Raw genomic sequence first — 17,201 nt, 5'->3', positions numbered from 1 at the left:
AATGAATATGATGTTAAATCATATTTGTAGCTACAGTGAAAGCTATTTGTCAGACTTGGAATGAACACTGGTAAAGTGTTAGTCATGTGATATAAATGAAGTGGGGGTACGGTAGTGTGACGGGCTGGGCCGGGTCCTGCTCTCCGACGGGTCTGGGGTTCGAGTCCTACTTGAGGTGCCTCGCGATGGACTGGTGTCCCACCCGGGGTGTGTCCCCTCCCCGTCCAGCCTTACGCCCTATGCTGCTCGGTTTGGCTCCGGCTCCCTGCGACCCTTCTTTGGACAAGTGGTTTCAGACAATGTGTGTGTGTGTGTATATAAATGAAGTTCTGTCTGAAGCGAATTGGAGCTGTGGGCTGTCACTGAGCAACAGGAGAAAACACTACTCAGTACATTGATCTTCACTGTTTTGTGGAATATATGGGCAGAAAATGACATGTTTAAGGAACCAAAGAGGTGAAAAAATGTCTCAGTACTTTCAAGAGAAAAGAGCGTGTTTAAGTGCCAGAGGGCTGAAGTCGTATAAATGGGATAAACATGTAGTTAATTAAAAATTGCCAGCTCCCAAAATCTTGTTCACTGAAATATTTGTCAACTAGCTGTGAAAGGAACTTGATACATAACGGGTTTGAACTTACTGCTAAATCCATAATATTAATTATTATTCTTTGCTAAGCTTATTTCCTTTATCCAAACAAGGTTGTAATAATTCACCGATTTCTACTGCTGGGCATTTCATGGGAACAATTTGAAACAAATTCCTTTTGTAAAAGCTCTACAGCTGTAAAAGGCATCCAGGCTTGAACCAACAACCTTCAGGTTACAAGGCTATTCCCATTACTGCAGTGCAGTACTCTACCAATATGCTTCTACAGGACCAGTAATATAATAGAATATTTCTGCAGTTGTTTTTGTTTCCCTGCCTTTAAAAGTTTACTCTGCCTTAGACCTATTTAAAACTTGATGGATTACACTGCACATTATACCATTTTTCTGTTGACCATTTTAGTGCAAATTCCTGGTTATATTAATTATTGGAATATGATAGCAATTACACACACACACACACACACACACACTTTCTGAACCGCTTGTCCCATACGGGGTTGCGGGGAACCGGAGCCTACCCAGTAACACAGGGTGTAAGGCCAGAGGGGGAGGGGACACACCCAGGACGGGACGCCAGTCCATCGCAAGGCACCCCAAGCAGGACTCGAACCCCGGACCCACCGGAGAGCAGGACTGTGGTCCAACCCACTGCGCCACCACACCCCCTACATGATAGCAATTATTCTTTTTGAAATTCTTTACATCAAGTACCTCTACCTCCACCCGAGACAGAGGTGGCATGTGCCATGTCAGTGGACCCGACCAGTAATACAGGCAAAATATAGAGGTAATACATACATTTTTTAAAATACATTTCTTGAGCTTCTCTACAGTGACAACTCACTTTGAAAATTTTTCTGTGCTGGCACAGTATCAAATTATAAAATTACAGCTTATACACTGGCTGCCTACCATTTTCCTTGTGAAATATAATATGTTGGGTAAAAATGGATAGGGCACTTAAATTCTGAAGGGTTTATGGATATGATAAAGTGGCTTCACACATTCAGTTTAAGTGTCATTCTTGAAATCTTACCCCTAATAGCTTTTTCATATTAGGGCCAAATACAAAAATAACTTCTTCATCAAATCAGCCCTGAGAAGACCGCCGTTTGTGGAACAAGTTCAAGATTCCCGTTGTAAGAGTGGCTCTTAAGCAGCTCTTCCAGATGGAATGACATGAGGAAACATGCAATACTCAGAGGTAAGCACTCACCTCCCATGTTTTTCAGAAAACTCATGAGATCTGAAGAGTCTTGTGAAGAGTAGTTTTTCATCCTTTTATGTCTTTTTATATACACAGTGCAGTTTCATCTTATGAGGGTTTGACTTGCATTGCCCCTTGAATGGGTGACTCCCACTCACTTAGGATTTAACTTGCTAATAAAAGTACTAGTAGTATGTTCAGAAGTAAGACATGGTTAGACTTGAAGAAGTATAGCTAGTTAGAATCTCTTGAATTTTCAGATTTACATTTACATTTATTTATTTAGCAGACGCTTTCCTCCAAAGCAACTTCCAATGAACTCTATGTAGTGTTATCAGCCAACACACCTTATTAACCATTACATTTTTTTCTCAACATGATTCATCATTCAGATATTACACATGAAATCAGTGCAGTATCTCAGATTTCAGGTTTTAGTGATTGTATGACACGTTATTTCTGGTGATATTCGTAACATGTACATTATGACTTGCAGTCCGAATTAAGCAACTGAACAGAAACTGAATTAAGCAACAAAACAATAACAGCACTAATGAAACAAACTTGAATTTAACCGCCTTAATACTGGAACTGCAGACTAAGAAGGATAACAATGAATGGTTCAGAATGTATGTGTGTTTTTTAATATTTTGGAGATAATTTTACATACACAGTGTGTAAAATTGAAGACTCTTGGTGGAATTTAATTTTTAACACTTCATTGTGCTCTTTCCTATATTTCAACTTTGTAACATATTTCATTTGTTTGATCTTGGTTGCATTTAATTTTCTTTCAAAATTGCTTAAAACATTATAATTGCTAATGTAGATTTATAGCTATGTGAATTAAATTTTTTTCGACATTAAAACAACAATAATGCAAGAAAAATAAAACAAGAATAAGTGCCTTTATTGACTGAACAATTACAAGCAAGAAGCATTTCACAAGGATATCATATTGTATGATCACTTGATATCACTTCTCGTCAGGGTTTTTCTTTCATTCTGCTTCCTCCTTGGCCTTTAAAAATGAAGCATCACACATTTAGAACAATGAAAATATGTACATTAACTCAGCAGTGAAATTGCATTTCAAATATATCTCTTGCTAATAATCTATATTTGCTTGAAAAATGTGTTCCTATAACTTGAACACATGAACACAATTTAAATATATTTAAGTGTTGCAAAATTAAAACTTGCAAAAATACAAGAATACTTATAAATATAGTTGTAGAGAATTAGCAACAGCTGAACTATGAAATTACCTTGCCAGCATCACGGCTCTTGGCTCTCAGCTTGTTGACCTGAGACTCGGCGATGTCGGCACGTTCCTGAGCTTCCTCCAGCTCGTGCTGTACTTTCCTGTACCTGGACAGGTGGGTGTTGGCCTGCTCCTCCTGTGAAGGAGTCAAACAGCTCGTCAGTGGACACGTTCAACTGTGATTCCTCAAATGAAACAAGTTTACTTTCGGTTTATTTCAATGTCTAAGACCTCAGTTATACATTGTTTGTCAGAAACACAACATCTTACACAGGAAATCAGACTTACAGCTTCCTCAGCCTGCCTCTTGTAGGCCTTTACTTTCAGCTGCAGCTTGTCAACAAGATCCTGCAGTCTGGTTATGTTCTTCTTGTCCTCCTCAGTCTGCAGGCAGTAAAGATGGTTGAATTGAGGTTACGGTGCTTAGCCGTTCTTCACCGTACCGTGTTTTAATAAGCAGCGGTAAAATCTTACCTGGTAGGTGAGCTCCTTGACCCTCCTTTCGTATTTACGGACTCCTTTGATGGCATCGGCTCCACGTCTCTGTTCACCTTCAACCTCACTTTCCAGCTCTCTCACCTTGTAAATGAAAAGGAAAATATTTCATATTTTTCGTCACATTATATTAGTAAACCAGAAAAGTACTGAGAACTTATCTTCCTTTCCTTACAGTTCAAACATTCCGTCAAAGAGCATATTGTTAGTATCTATTATTTACCATCAAACTATCTTACCCTTCCTTCCAGTTTCTGGAGCTGTTTCTTTCCGCCCTTCATGGCCAAACTCTCAGCCTCATCCAGACGATGCTGAAGGTCCTTGACTGTGACCTCCAGGTTCTTCTTCATCCTCTCCAGGTGAGCGCTGGTGTCCTGTTCCTTCTTCAGCTCCTCTGCCATCATTGCTGCCTGAAATTTTAATTACAGTCACAGTAGTTTTAGCTTGATTGTATATTAAATTTTTGATTCTCGCACTTGATTATATGTCATGAGAATAATACTCTTCACTTCAATATGCTTTTATGCTCAAGTATTTTAGCGTGGGGGGGTGTGGTGGCACAACGGGTTTGGCCGGTGCCCACTGTGTGGCAGGTCTGGGGTTCAAGCCCTGCTTGGGGTGCCTTGCAACAGGCTGGCATCACGTCCAGGGTGTTTCCCCTCCCCCTTCAGCCTTGCGGCCTGTGTTTCTGGGATAGGCTCCCAGTCATCGGGACAAGTGGTTGTTTACATTGGTTGGTTGTGATTTTAGTGTTATGAAGAGGTGAAATGAAAAGAAGGAATACTCACATCAGTGATAGCTTTTTTGGCCTTTTCCTCAGCATTCCTTGCTTCTTGGATGGTGTCTTCCACCTCTCCTTGGACTTGGACAAGGTCAGATTCCAGCTTCTTCTTGGTGTTGATGAGGCTTGTGTTCTGAGGTAATAAATATATGTTGAGCGTTGTAAAGATATTTTGCTGAACATCACAATGTCAACTTGAAAGTCACCCTTACCTGGGAGTGCAGCAGACCAACACGCTCACTGGCATCAACCAGCTCCTGCTCGGCCACTTTGCGGCCTCTCTCCGTCTGCTCCAGAGCAGCCCTCAGCTCCTCAATCTCGGCCTGCATCAGGGTGTTCCGTCGTTCCACCATAGCAACCTGCTCCTTCATGTCCTCCTGTCCTCTGATGGCTTCATCAAGGTGCAGCTGGGCATCCTTGGGGAATGAAAAGACATTTTTAAGGAATGACTTCTTATAAAACATACTGTGTTTTCATTGGACCTCACAGAGGTACAATTACAGACATACCTTGAGCTGTCCCTGGACGTTCCTCAGCTGTTTCTGGGCCTCAGTGGCCTGGCGGTTGGCGTGACTGAGCTGGATCTCCATCTCATTGAGATCTCCCTCCATCTTCTTCTTGACTCTCAGAGCATCGTTCCTGCTTCTGACTTCAGCGTCGAGACTGCTCTGCATGGAGTCAATGATTCTCTGACTGTTCCTCTTGATCTGCTCTATCTCCTCATCCTTCTCAGCGAGCTTCCTGTCAATTTCTCCCTTGACCTGGTTGAGCTCCAGTTGGACTCTCAGGATCTTGGCTTCCTCATGCTCCAGTGTACCCTGAATAAATAAATTTAAAAAATAATTACCAAAAACAAGATAAGAAAAAAAAAAGAGAACTCAAAAAGGAAAAATTATTGATTTCATGGAAAAGAAATACAAGAAAACATACTTTGAGTCTTTGTAAGATAAAATACCCCAGTATTAAATTTCTTATATTTGTATGCTTACCTCAGCTTCTTCAAGGGCAGTTTGTATTTCAGTCTTCTCAGTCTCCACTGTCTTTTTAGCCTTCTCCAGCTCATGAATGGTCTTTCCAGTTTCACCAATCTGTTCAGTCAGGTCTGAGATCTCCTCTGCAGGGAAAACAAGAATATTGAAACTTGCTCAAGAGGTCAATTTGGGGCAATAAATGGATTAATTCCAATTGTTCAGTAAAAGAACTGTATTGATTTTAAACATCAGTCAGTCGCACATACAATAAATTGACACTCTTCATTAATATGTAGTAATAAAATGTAAGTACGCTGCAAGTTTTTGTTCTCTCTCTTCATGGTCTCCAGATGGTCCAAGGCTTCTTCGTAGGAGTTCTTCATCTTGAAGAGCTCAGTGCTGAGAGAACGAGCCTCTTTCTGAGCTCCTTCCAGCTCTGCCTGGCCTTCCTCATACTTCTGTTTCCATTCAGCCAGAACCTATAGAAACATTAGCAGTAGAAGGAATGAGAAATATAGAGTGCTTGAAATAACTGTAAAAGCAAAGACAAATGGGGCTACTGTCGGAATTCAAAAATGACAAAGTAGTCCTAGAATAGGATTTAATTTACCTTGTCAAAGTTTCTCTGCTTCTTGTCCAGGTTAGCAGCCAAGGCATTTGCTCTTTCCACGTCAATCATGAGATCCTCCACTTCACCCTGCAGCCTCTGCTTGGTCTTCTCCAGAGAGGCACACTTGGAGTTCACAGCTTCAATAGATTCCTCTGCATCTTGCAGACGCTGGGCAAGCTTTTTCCTTGAGAGAAAGTGATGTGTTCATGTTATTTGTGTCACTCTCACCGATTGTAAAGTGTAGCTATAAAACTAGTGCATTTACTTGGCCTCCTCAAGCTCCTCGGTGCGCTGGATGGCATCGGTTTCATATTTGGTTCTCCACTGAGCCACTTCGCTGTTGGCCTTGGACATTCCACGTTGCAGTTCAGCCTTGGCCTCCTGCTCTTCCTCATACTGCTCACGGAGCAGGTCACAGTCATGGCGGGCTGACTGCAGAGCGTGGGCCAGGGCATTCTTGGCCTAAAAGTCATTAAGGGTGAATAAATATGAGTGAGTAGCTTTTCTTTCATCGTCTTTTCATATTGTTTTTCAAAGCATCCAGCATGTCCGTGGAAGAGAACATTCAACAATATTCCGTTCCGTCACCTTTACTTCCTCTTCAATGTGCCTCTTGAGCTCTTCGATCTGCTGAGTGTAGGCCTGTTTGCCTCTCGTCAGCTGAGAAACTAGAGCTTCCTTCTCTTCCAGTTGGCGACTGAATTCACCTAAACAGATTAAAGAGTGTTACATTCTTTTTATTTTAACGGTGCTTTTTGTTTATGAAGTGCTTTTCAGTTCTACTTACCATTCTCTGTCTGAAGTCTGGCTTTTTGTGCACTAATGTCATTCAGCTGACGAACATTTTCGTCATTCTTGCTCTTGAGTTCACTCATCTGATCTTCAAGGGTCCGGCACATTTTCTCCAAATTAGCCTGTTAAAATGTGTAAAATACTTAATATAGAAGTCTTGCATGTAATCAACTTATGGAAATTGCAATGACACATGTACTCCACATACCTTTGATTTGGCAACAGCCTCCATGTTGCTGGATAGATCGTCGATTTCCATTTTGTATTCACTCTTCTCCTTCTCCAGCTTCTGCTTGACACGCTGAAGGTTGTCGATTTGTTCTCCCAGCTCTGCCACGCTATCGGCCTGCTTCTTGCGAAGAGCGGCAGCAGTGGCTTCGTGCTGTAGGGTGGCCTCCTCAAGATCACGGCGAAGCTTCTGGAACTCAACTTCTCGTTTCTTGTTCATCTCAATCTGAGCAGCAGTTGCCCCACCAGCCTCTTCAAGTCTCTCACTGATCTCTTCAAGTTCCCTGGAGAGATCAGCCCTCTGTTTCTCCACCTTGGCCCTAGCAGCACGTTCAGCTTCAATTTCCTCCTCCAGCTCTTCGATACGAGCCTGGAAGTGCACGATTTTGACAGGTTAGCATGCAAAATTTTTTATTGTCACAAATTGTATTTCAGGACATGAAGAATATACCTGGAGTTCTTTAATCTTCTTCTGTAGTTGAGCACCAAGTGATTGTTCATCCTCAATTTTGCTGAGAAGCTGGCTTGTCTCAAAGTCCTTCCTATAGATATAAATCAGGCGGATTTACGAGGGTTTTTGTTCAGGAATGTTTTGATATTTTAAACGTTTTTAACCTTTAAAAATTTCCTTACTTCTTGATCTTCTCCTCTGACTGCTGTTTGTCATTCTCCAGATCCATTATGGATTCCTGGGCCAGTTTCAGGTCTCCCTCGAGCTTCCTCTTGGCTCTCTCAAGGTCCATGCGTAGCTTCTTCTCTTGTTCCAGAGAACCCTCCAGCTGTTACAAAAACAGGAGCTGAATGCTTCTATACCTTCTCACTGCATATGTATAATTAATAACAGTTTTTTGTATATGTTTGGTACTTACATCATCCACTTGTTGCTCAAGTTTGGTCTTGGCTTTGGTCAGAGTATTGACTTTGTCTTCTTCTGCTTGAAGATCATCTAGGGTCTGCTGGTGTGCCTCTTGGAGGGCTTTCTTCTCCTTGGTTAACTTGGCTATGGCCTCATCCTGGGCAGCCATCTCCTCTGTCAAGTTTTTAACCTTAAATGAGGTATTTCAAGTCTTGTTAGATTAAGTATGAATTGGAAAATGAAGTATAAATGAATCATTGCTTAAATGTTAACCTTGTTTTCTGTAGCATGTTTCTCCTTCTCCACTTTAGCCAAGGTCAGCTCTAAGTCATCAATGTCCTTCTTCAGCTCAGAACATTCATCCTCTAGTTTCCTCTTCTTGGCTGTCAGCTCAGCATTGATTTCCTCCTCGTCCTCCAGCCTTTCAGTGGTCTCTTTGAGTTTTGCTTCAAGCTGGATCTTACTTTTTATGAGGCCTTCACATCTTTCCTCCGCATCTGAGAGATTTTCCACTTCCTGAATAGAATATTAAGTTGAAAGACTTTTTATTCTGAATGTGCAGCAATAAGTGCTTTTAAGTCTATTTGCATGATTAACCTGATGAAAAAATCAACACAGATTCTGTGGGCAACACTGCTGACTGCATCCGAATGCTTTCATACCGCTTGCACTTGAAGCTGCAGGTCATTCTTCTCTTGCAGCAGAGAAACCATTTTCTCCTCAAGCTCCTTCTTCTTAGCCAGAGCTTTAGTTAGTTCCTCCTTGGTCTTTTCAAACTCCTCCTTCATGTTGGCCATTTCCTTCTCAGCTTCTGCACTCTTCAGAAGAGGCTTGATCTTGAAGTACAGCTTCATCCATGGCCAGTGTTTCACATTCATGAATGAGCGGATGTTGTACTGGATAGAATAAATTGACTCCCTGTATTTAAAGTAAAGTTACAAAATGTTTACATTTTCTACTGTATATACCTTTTATGGCTTAATTGGGGAAAAAATAGTATTGAGGTTTTTCCAATTCAGCAAAGTTTTGCAAGTGACACTATACTAGGGAGGCAAATGGATTAAAGTTCACTTTTTTGGCTGTGAATGGATGCTAAACTTCAGAAATTAAATTTTTCTAATTTTCTGTGCGCGGGTATTACCTCCTCTCCATCATCTTCACAAACTCCCTCCTCATGACGTAACCTCGGCACAAGGCCTGAGTCATGGTGACCAAAGAGGCTAATTTTTCATCACGCATTTCCTCCAGTGTACCCAGCAGACCAGCTTTGAAGAACACCTACCAGCAGGTAAGGTACATGTCACTCAAAGTCAATCATTACACTAAATACTGTATGTAAGACACGAGTCAGACAGTCAGTGTATACTTGGGTAAGGAAGTCTCATCACTGGCTCACCTTGGTGTGTCCAAACTTGTACTGAGTGTGGTCCACATCAATTGACCCCAAGAGTTTCTCTGAAGCCTTCTTGTTGTCAATGAACTGTCCCTCAGGGATGACACTGGCATTCAGTACTTTGTATCTGTGTTAAAGTGGATATCAATAATAGATCACTGGTGTTAAAATGCTAAGTCACATTCAGGTTACTGTACAAACATTTTTAGTGGATTTTTATTCAGCACCAACTGTTCTGTATGTTATGCATCGGAAAGTTTCCTCTTCCAACAGTAGATTTTTTTCCCTTTAAACATTACCTTTGCTTGAAGTCACCATAGAGGATTCTGCTGGGGAATCCCTTTCTGCAGATCCTGATACCCTCCAGCACACCGTTACACCTGAGCTGGTGGATGACCAGGAAGTTCTCCATAAGGCCTATAAAATATTGTTAGCAATTTACATGTAAAATAAGTGGAACATTGTAATATAAATCATTTTATTATATAGTCAGTTACAACTACCAGTGCTGCACATACCTGGTGTCTTTGACTCATTAGGAATTAAACAGCGGACAAAGTGAGGGTGAGTGCTTCTCAGGTTGGTCATCAGCTTGCCCAAATTCTCCTGTAGGATGGGAAGATTTTTTGTATTGAATTAAATACTTTCAACATATACATTTACGGGTAAAACAATGAAAATGTGACGTATTTAAAATATGAGCATGATTAAATTGTGTTTACCCTGAAGAGAGCAGACACAGTCTGGAATGAACCACCCTTCTTCTTGCCACCCTTCTTGCCGCCACCTGCCTCTGCACCAGTAAAGTAAAGCGGTGTATTGTACTCAACTGGTCTTATGTGGAAAGATTTTTTTATACGACATCATTACATGACATTTTATGAACAACAGTTCCATTTAGAATTTCATCAGGTGCATTTTTAATGAATGATACCAGTCATCTTCAATCAAAATATAAGCATTTACCTTCTGATCCAGCATGAGAAGCATACAGGAAGGCCAGCAGTTTGACTGAGGACTTCTGGTAGAGCTGCACTACAGAGTCGTTCAGGGGGTCCTTGTTCTTGTCCAGCCAGCCGACGATGTTGTAGTCCACTGTGCCGGCATAGTGCACCAGGGAGAAGTGGGCCTCTGGTTTGCCTTTGACAGGTTTGGGTTTCTGGAAGCAATTAGTTTTGCCAAGATGTTGGTCGTACAGCTTGTTCTTGAAGGTTGTGTCTGAAGCCTTAGGGAACATGCACTCCTCTTCAAGGATGGAGAAGATGCCCATTGGCTGTCGAACAGAGAAACATAGAAACGTTTACTTAAAGCTTTACGAGGAGTGACAACATGGGATTTCTTCCATAGCTGTTGAAGGCCATGTCACGTACCTTCTCAATAAGCTCAATGCAGGCAGCCAAGTCCATACCAAAGTCAATGAACTCCCACTCAATCCCCTCTTTCTTGTACTCCTCTTGTTCCAGAACAAACATGTGGTGGTTGAAGAACTGTTGCAGTTTCTCGTTGGTGAAGTTGATGCACAGCTGTTCCAAGCTGTTGAACTGATAATGTCAAAGAAAAAGACTTTCTGATTACAGCAGACTTTACCGTGACAGAAAAAATCAGTGATGATATTTTTAGTGAGTGCTTTTATATATTATGAATTACAGTTTTACACATTTGTACGGCGGGGTATTTTACTAAAGATACTGAGATCAAGCACCTTTCTTAAGGTCACTCTCTCAGGGTCTCTACTGACATTTGACCTGGGGGGAATTCTTGACCACAGTAAAATGCACTCACGTCAAAGATCTCAAATCCAGCAATGTCCAGGACGCCAATGAAGAACTGTCTCGGCTGCTTTGTGTCCAACATCTCATTGATGCGCACCACCATCCACAAGAACATTTTCTCATAGACAGATTTGCAGAGAGCCATGACAGCGTTGTTGACCTGATTGTGCAAAATGGAACAGAAGGTTTTTCCATAGTCTTTCAAGTCTGAATATTTGTTGTTTGTTTTACATTATATTGAACATATCAGTGTGTGCACAGCTACATAGATCATGGTGAATATACAGGATATTCTCTACCTGAGGTACAGTCTGCCCCTTGGTGACAAACTCATTTCCGACCTTCACTCTGGGGTAGCAGAGAGCTTTCAGCATGTCAGCTGAGTTCAGGCCCAGAAGGTAGGCGATTTTATCTGCCACTGAATTACAAAGAAAATGTGTTTGCTTTTGCTCTTAAATTCTAGGTGGATTTCTCTTTGGTCTGGGTTATTTTGTTATTTACCCTCAGTGCCATCAGGCTCAGCCTGCTCCTCTCGCTGCTTCTGCTTGAACTTCATGTTCCCATGATGCATCACTGCACCAGTCAGTTTGTAAATGCCTATCTTCTCGTCAGCACTGAAGCCCAAGATGTCAATGGCAGTCTAGGTGATTCAAAACACATCACTTTACAAGCTGTGCATTGATAAAAGACAGTATAGAAAGCCCTTCAGTTGTAGATCTACTTACATCTGTGGCAATGAACTCTTCCACATCATTGATACTTTTCACAGTGATCTCGCCTTGGCTGATCATGGGGTAGTCGTAGGGGTTGGTGGTGATGAGAAGTGCCTCTGTAGAGATTTTCAAAAGGAACATTGAAACATTAAAGGGTCTACGTTGGAGACACATAAGAAGTGATTTCCATTTCACATGGAAGACCTACCGAGCAGCTCTGGTTTGTGGCCAGTCATAAGCTGATAGAAGATGTGGTAGCTTCTCTCAGCTGACAGCTGGAAAGTTACTCTTGACTTTTCCAGCAGATCTGTTGGTAGGAATCAGATTTTGTTTTACATTTATTTTGCTGGTATCTCTGGATAAATGACTGGCAAAGAAAATATGGGATAAAAAGACTCACAAGTTTCAATATCAGCGGAAGCCAGTTTTCCTGTGGTTCCGAAATGGATTCTGATGAATTTACCCTAGATGTTAATTGAAAGTAGAGGGTGTTATAGAGTAATACTGTTTTATATTGTAAAGTACTCTGTATATTGACGCAGCAGGTAGTTTTAATGTTTCTCAACTTACGAAGCGAGAGGAGTTGTCATTCCTCACGGTCTTGGCGTTACCATATGCCTCCAGCAGCGGGTTCGCCGCAATGATTTGATCTTCCAGAGAACCCTGAGAGAAGATATTGCAGTATTCATAATTTTGTCATAGCACATAAGTCTGTGTTATAGATGTAGTTTAACTATCTCTGACCTGCATTTTGCCAGCCACAGGCTCCGCTTTCTTTTGTCCAGAAACTGCAACTGTCGCAAAGTACTGGATGACACGTTTGGTGTTGACAGTCTTTCCTGCACCAGATTCTCCACTGAGGAGAAATAGACGGAATATACAGAAATTATCGTGTGAAAGAAAAGTGTGTACAATACATAAATTGCCTTCTTTTATCCCTAGCTCAAGAGTCACACGTTAAGATGTTTTACTTATTTATAATGTGCTGTTTTTCAACAAACTTTTCAGTGGCTGAAATACTTACGTAATCAGGACTGACTGGTTTTCACGATCTGCAGGAGAGATGATACATTATTTTTTAAGAAATTTAATTGCAGATCTTATTTTGAAAAGCAGTTGATAAAAAATTTTCAGGATTTTCAAGGTGCACTTTAGTATTACAATAGTTTTTTCATTTTTTTTCACCTGTGAGCATGAACTGATACGCGTTGTCAGAGATGGAGAAGATGTGGGGAGGGGCCTCAATTCTTTTCTTTCCTCTATAGCCAGCTACAACAATAGGATCGTATACTGGGAGCCACTTGTAGGGGTTCACAGTGACGCAGAACAGCCCAGAGTAGGTCTGGAAATGAAGAAATGGACATTTGTACTCTTTATTCATTTTCTTCATTTAATTTCTATTTCATTTGTTTGTATCCATGTGTTTCGTGAAAATATTCCATTGCAAAACTCACGTAGATCATCCATGCTGCATAACGCTCTTTGAGGTTAAACAGCACAGAAGGTTCATTGAGGTGGGTCATCATGGCCATGTCCTCCATTTTGTCAAACTTTGGAGGGTTCCTGGGGTGGATGTCATCCTCCTTCACCGTTAGTGTCTGTGAAAAGTCAACATGGGGAATTATCATTAATCATTTTAATTGTTCGGTTTTTTTTGGGAACTCCAGGTAAGAATTAATCCAGCACCACTTAGACTTTTATCTCTAAATAAATAAGCTATAGATACATGAGATATGCATATGACAAAAAATATTTTTATTTCAGATACAGATACAGATGGATCATGAACAAGGGGAAATAAATTTTTAATTTAAATTGAGTTATTTTATTATAATTATTAGTTATAACTTGTAGATGAACATGCACAATTATACCTGCACGATCATATATGCATTATATATGCTTAAATGCACATAAAACAAACCTTATTTTTAAGTTTGAAGTTAATTAAAAGAACAAACGCTACCAATGAAGTTACAGTATTTCAAAGACACAAAGTGGTGACGTTTCATATGATCTTCTTTAATGTTCTAATGAATGTGTTTATTATCAAGGATGGTTTTAATAAGTTTTTTCTAAGTAGCAAATTTTACACCCGAGATTTTCATACTGCTTAGCAATTGTTTAAATTTGCCGTTTAAAAAAGCCAGCCCTGTTCCAATACACTCCATATTTGATATTTTGAGACACCTTGGACACTTTGTTGTATATAACAACCTTCTGAGTTGAGTGTTTTATGGTTTTACTTACTTGCCCGTCATCAGTCTTAACGGTTGCTTTGCCGCCCTCTTTGCTCACAAGTGTACCTTTGACGTACATCTCCTTGGGCTCAGCCACAAAATAGGCTGTTTTGGCATCAAAGGGCTTGTTCTGGGCCTCAATCCTCTCTCTCTCTGGCTTCCGGAGGAAAACGGCCGCCGGGCCATAACACTCCATCTCTGCGTCCGTGCTCATGGTGGCGCTTCACTGAAGACTGTTTTAAATTTGGCAAAATTTTCAGTGATTTGTTTGTAAAGTGAAAAAAAAAAACAACGTTCCTCAACTCAGAACAAAACAACAAAAGCAACAAAAGTTAATACTGCAAATTAATATTAACAATCACAAGAAAAAGTGCTAAATTTGCAGATAATATTACAGCCAGTATTAGCTATGCAGTCCTACGTTGCACAAACACCAAGGTACACACTTTTTCTAAATATCTTCCACAAGGCACAATTCTTTCAAAGTTTTGCACTAAGACATTCTTATTCAGAATGATGACTATTGCTGTGCTCTCCTGTATTCACTTTATTACGGAATTAGAAGAAATATATGTTGTATAAGATAAAGAAAAAGTTTAGAAAATGTTCTTTCCTTTTACTTTACATTTTAGCATTTATGCAATTGATTATAGTGTACGGTATATACCAAGGTTTTAGACGTTATAGCAGTTTACTTAAACAATTCATAATGATTAAATATTAATTGGTGAAGCGTAATTTAATCGTGAAGCACCTTCTGTAAAGAAAAGCCAATGTTTTCAATAAAGTTTTTTTTTTTACCTGTCAACACTAGAACAGAAGATGGAATCTGCTTGTCCTGCTAAGCTAGAAAGGAAATTGAAGATATTTCTTTTAGTTTTCTTGAAATTGTCAGATTATCTTGCATTTGTTAAAAAAATGGCAATAATTGACTCTAAAACAAATCTATTGTAGCATTTTTGTTGAAATGAAGACATGGTTTAATTGTGATTGCTTTAAATAGTGAAGATACATTACACAAAGTAAATTTAAATTAATAGCCTATATCTTCCAATTAATGAATAATTCTCAATAAAGACATGCTCTGGCTTTCAGAACTTTTGCACAGAAGTTGTGTCACATAACATTAAGACTCACCTACCTGTGCTGGATGGCTATCAGTCCTTGGAGGAACTTGGAGCTGCTGCATTTATAGAGAGGTTTGTGGTTGCTCAGCAGAAAGGTGCTCTCTATTTGGTCATGTAAGTCTGTGTGTTAAGCATTCATTTTGTGTGTTAATGTCATTTATTGAACCATGTTGCTTAAGGTGAGCCCTGTTTTACTGTAGAGAAGTATATAATGTCTTTGGTATTCTATTGACACTGTATGTTTTTTTTATTTCCACTGGACAGGAAAGCAGCATTTTCTGAAATATGTCATAAAATCCAAGAAAAATTGCAGTTTCATACATTATTACTTCTTAGAGTTTCCCTGGTAAGAGGGAAGATGTAGGATAAGTCTCCTTGGGTGGTATTTGCAAATCAGATGTTCATTTTAAGAAGCTTTATGTATTTTTTGAAAATTATGCAGTATAAATACCATTTTGCATTAAATGTATTTTTTCATTATGTTACTGTACTGGATGTGAATGTCAGTTAACTTTGCAAGAACATTCTATTACTTAGAAATGACCACTTTTAACATTGTAAACTTCAGTTGCCATCTACAGTTTCACTTATTGCTACTGTAATTATTTATTGCTATTTAAAATGTGTAGCAAATAGACATTGTTCAACAGGGACTAGTATTCATGTATGTATGCACTGATTAGTTGATTGTTTGATCCATTGCTTTTCTAATGCTGGGAGAACTGGAAACATAAAATGCCACAATTTGCAGCGCAAACATTTTTCTTTGTCATCCCATCTTTTGTTCTGTTCTATTTACTAATTCTAATACACAGATTATTAACATCGATCAGTACAGAGCTGTTCTCTGTAGTTGCATAATTGTAAAATTTCTGTATAATTTCTGAGAATTATCTTTTATTAATTGACAAAATTCTCTCCTCATTTCTCAGTGTCCCTTGAGGACATTGCAGATCCTTAGAAGATACCAGAAGCTCATAGCAAGAGATTCAGAAACTCCCCATTCGGTCTGTTAAGAAAAAAATATACTGTATTTAGGTCACTGAATTACATTACATTACACTCATTCATTTAGCTGACGCTTTTCTCGAAAGTGACCTACAGTGTTAAGCTTCTTATAATTATTTACCCATTTATACAGGTGTGTAATTTTTACCAGAGCAACTTGAGCAAGTTCAGTGTTTAAAGGTATTCGTAAGGGATATAGTTAATTAATTAATTAGGCCTTATAATATCCTTTATCTAAGTTCAAATAAGAATAAAATACGCATGTTTCCTTTATTATGATGGTATAAACATATAGTTCTCAGTACAGAGGCCTTTAAACATTTCTTTAAAAAAACTGATAATTTAAATTAAGTAGTAAACACATTTGTCAAGACCTTCTCAATGCTGGAATAAAATTCATAAAATTCAAATTTACTTCCATCTAAGTGATTTGACTTTAGATGGAACAGCATGTTTCTTCGGGAAATATAATAAAGGCATCCAAGTTCAGGGCTACTTTTAGAAATGATCTGCAAGTTTTTCAGGTATTTGAAATGTAGTCAACAGGAGATCAAATTAAACAGTCCAAATACAAGATATCTGGTAGCACATTTAACTGCCAAGAAAGATGATATGTGATTGGCAACAGTGGTTACACATGTGGTAAAGTAGGCTAATATAGTCAATAAAATGCGTTACTTAATATCTCAACTTCAGCAGTGTGCTCATATTAGGACTATATACAGAAATAACTTCTTACTCGTCAATTTATTCACAGCACTGGTATTCGTCACACAGTTATCTCTTTATTGGAAATATGCTGTCTCTCCGCTTTCAGTCACTGCACAGCACACCTTAAAGACATATATCTTAAAGGGTGGGGAACAATGCAAAGTTAGTTTAGAATTCTTTAAAACCTCCAACATCAGCAAAATCTTTTTATGTACATGAGCATGTAGCCAAATGAATTTCCTTTTGAGTATTTTTAAAACGGTCTAATATGCCATCCACAGCAGATTACATTACACTGTTTAATTACAAGATTTATTATCTACAGAACCCAAATATTTTTTCCATGGGAAGATGATATGATGTTGGCAAAAGTAGACAGTTAAATTCTGGAGTGGTTGCTCATGTAATCTGAAGGCTGGTATAT

At 39.4% G+C, this 17,201-nt stretch overlaps 1 protein-coding gene across 1 annotated transcript; it reads right to left on the bottom strand.

Annotated features, from left to right (window-relative positions):
- Nucleotides 1-2,816: 2,816 nt before the first annotated feature.
- On the bottom strand, nt 2,817-14,187 carry LOC114910488 (myosin heavy chain, fast skeletal muscle-like). The gene is made up of 39 exons (XM_029251860.1): nt 13,942-14,187; nt 13,146-13,289; nt 12,877-13,033; nt 12,716-12,743; nt 12,436-12,547; nt 12,262-12,354; nt 12,092-12,155; nt 11,900-11,998; nt 11,704-11,807; nt 11,480-11,618; nt 11,277-11,396; nt 10,989-11,179; nt 10,577-10,747; nt 10,173-10,479; nt 9,929-9,999; nt 9,725-9,812; nt 9,506-9,623; nt 9,210-9,333; nt 8,955-9,091; nt 8,476-8,731; nt 8,087-8,329; nt 7,827-8,003; nt 7,591-7,736; nt 7,409-7,499; nt 6,938-7,327; nt 6,725-6,851; nt 6,526-6,644; nt 6,203-6,399; nt 5,938-6,121; nt 5,641-5,806; nt 5,346-5,470; nt 4,866-5,174; nt 4,569-4,772; nt 4,364-4,489; nt 3,815-3,985; nt 3,555-3,659; nt 3,369-3,464; nt 3,085-3,216; nt 2,817-2,837 (listed from the first exon to the last, which is right to left on the bottom strand). Exons 1-39 carry the CDS (start codon nt 14,143-14,145, stop codon nt 2,817-2,819), a joined length of 5,856 nt encoding a protein of 1,951 aa, XP_029107693.1. The 5' UTR covers nt 14,146-14,187.
- Between the last annotated feature and the right edge of the window lie 3,014 nt (nt 14,188-17,201).

Source organism: Scleropages formosus, chromosome 5, assembly GCF_900964775.1.
Source record: "Scleropages formosus chromosome 5, fSclFor1.1, whole genome shotgun sequence".
Lineage (NCBI taxonomy): Eukaryota > Metazoa > Chordata > Actinopteri > Osteoglossiformes > Osteoglossidae > Scleropages > Scleropages formosus.
This window is presented reverse-complemented; position numbering and strand designations above follow the sequence as displayed.

Bases quoted from the DNA above. Each gene is read 5' to 3' on its own strand.
- LOC114910488 (XM_029251860.1), bottom strand. From the start codon at position 14,145: ATGAGCACGGACGCAGAGATGGAGTGTTATGGCCCGGCGGCCGTTTTC. The intron at 12,156-12,261 runs GTAAGTTGAGAA...ATTAACATCTAG, and splicing joins ATGACAACTCCTCTCGCTTC to GGTAAATTCATCAGAATCCA. The intron at 4,773-4,865 runs GTATGTCTGTAA...TCATTCCCCAAG, and splicing joins ACGTCCAGGGACAGCTCAAG to GATGCCCAGCTGCACCTTGA.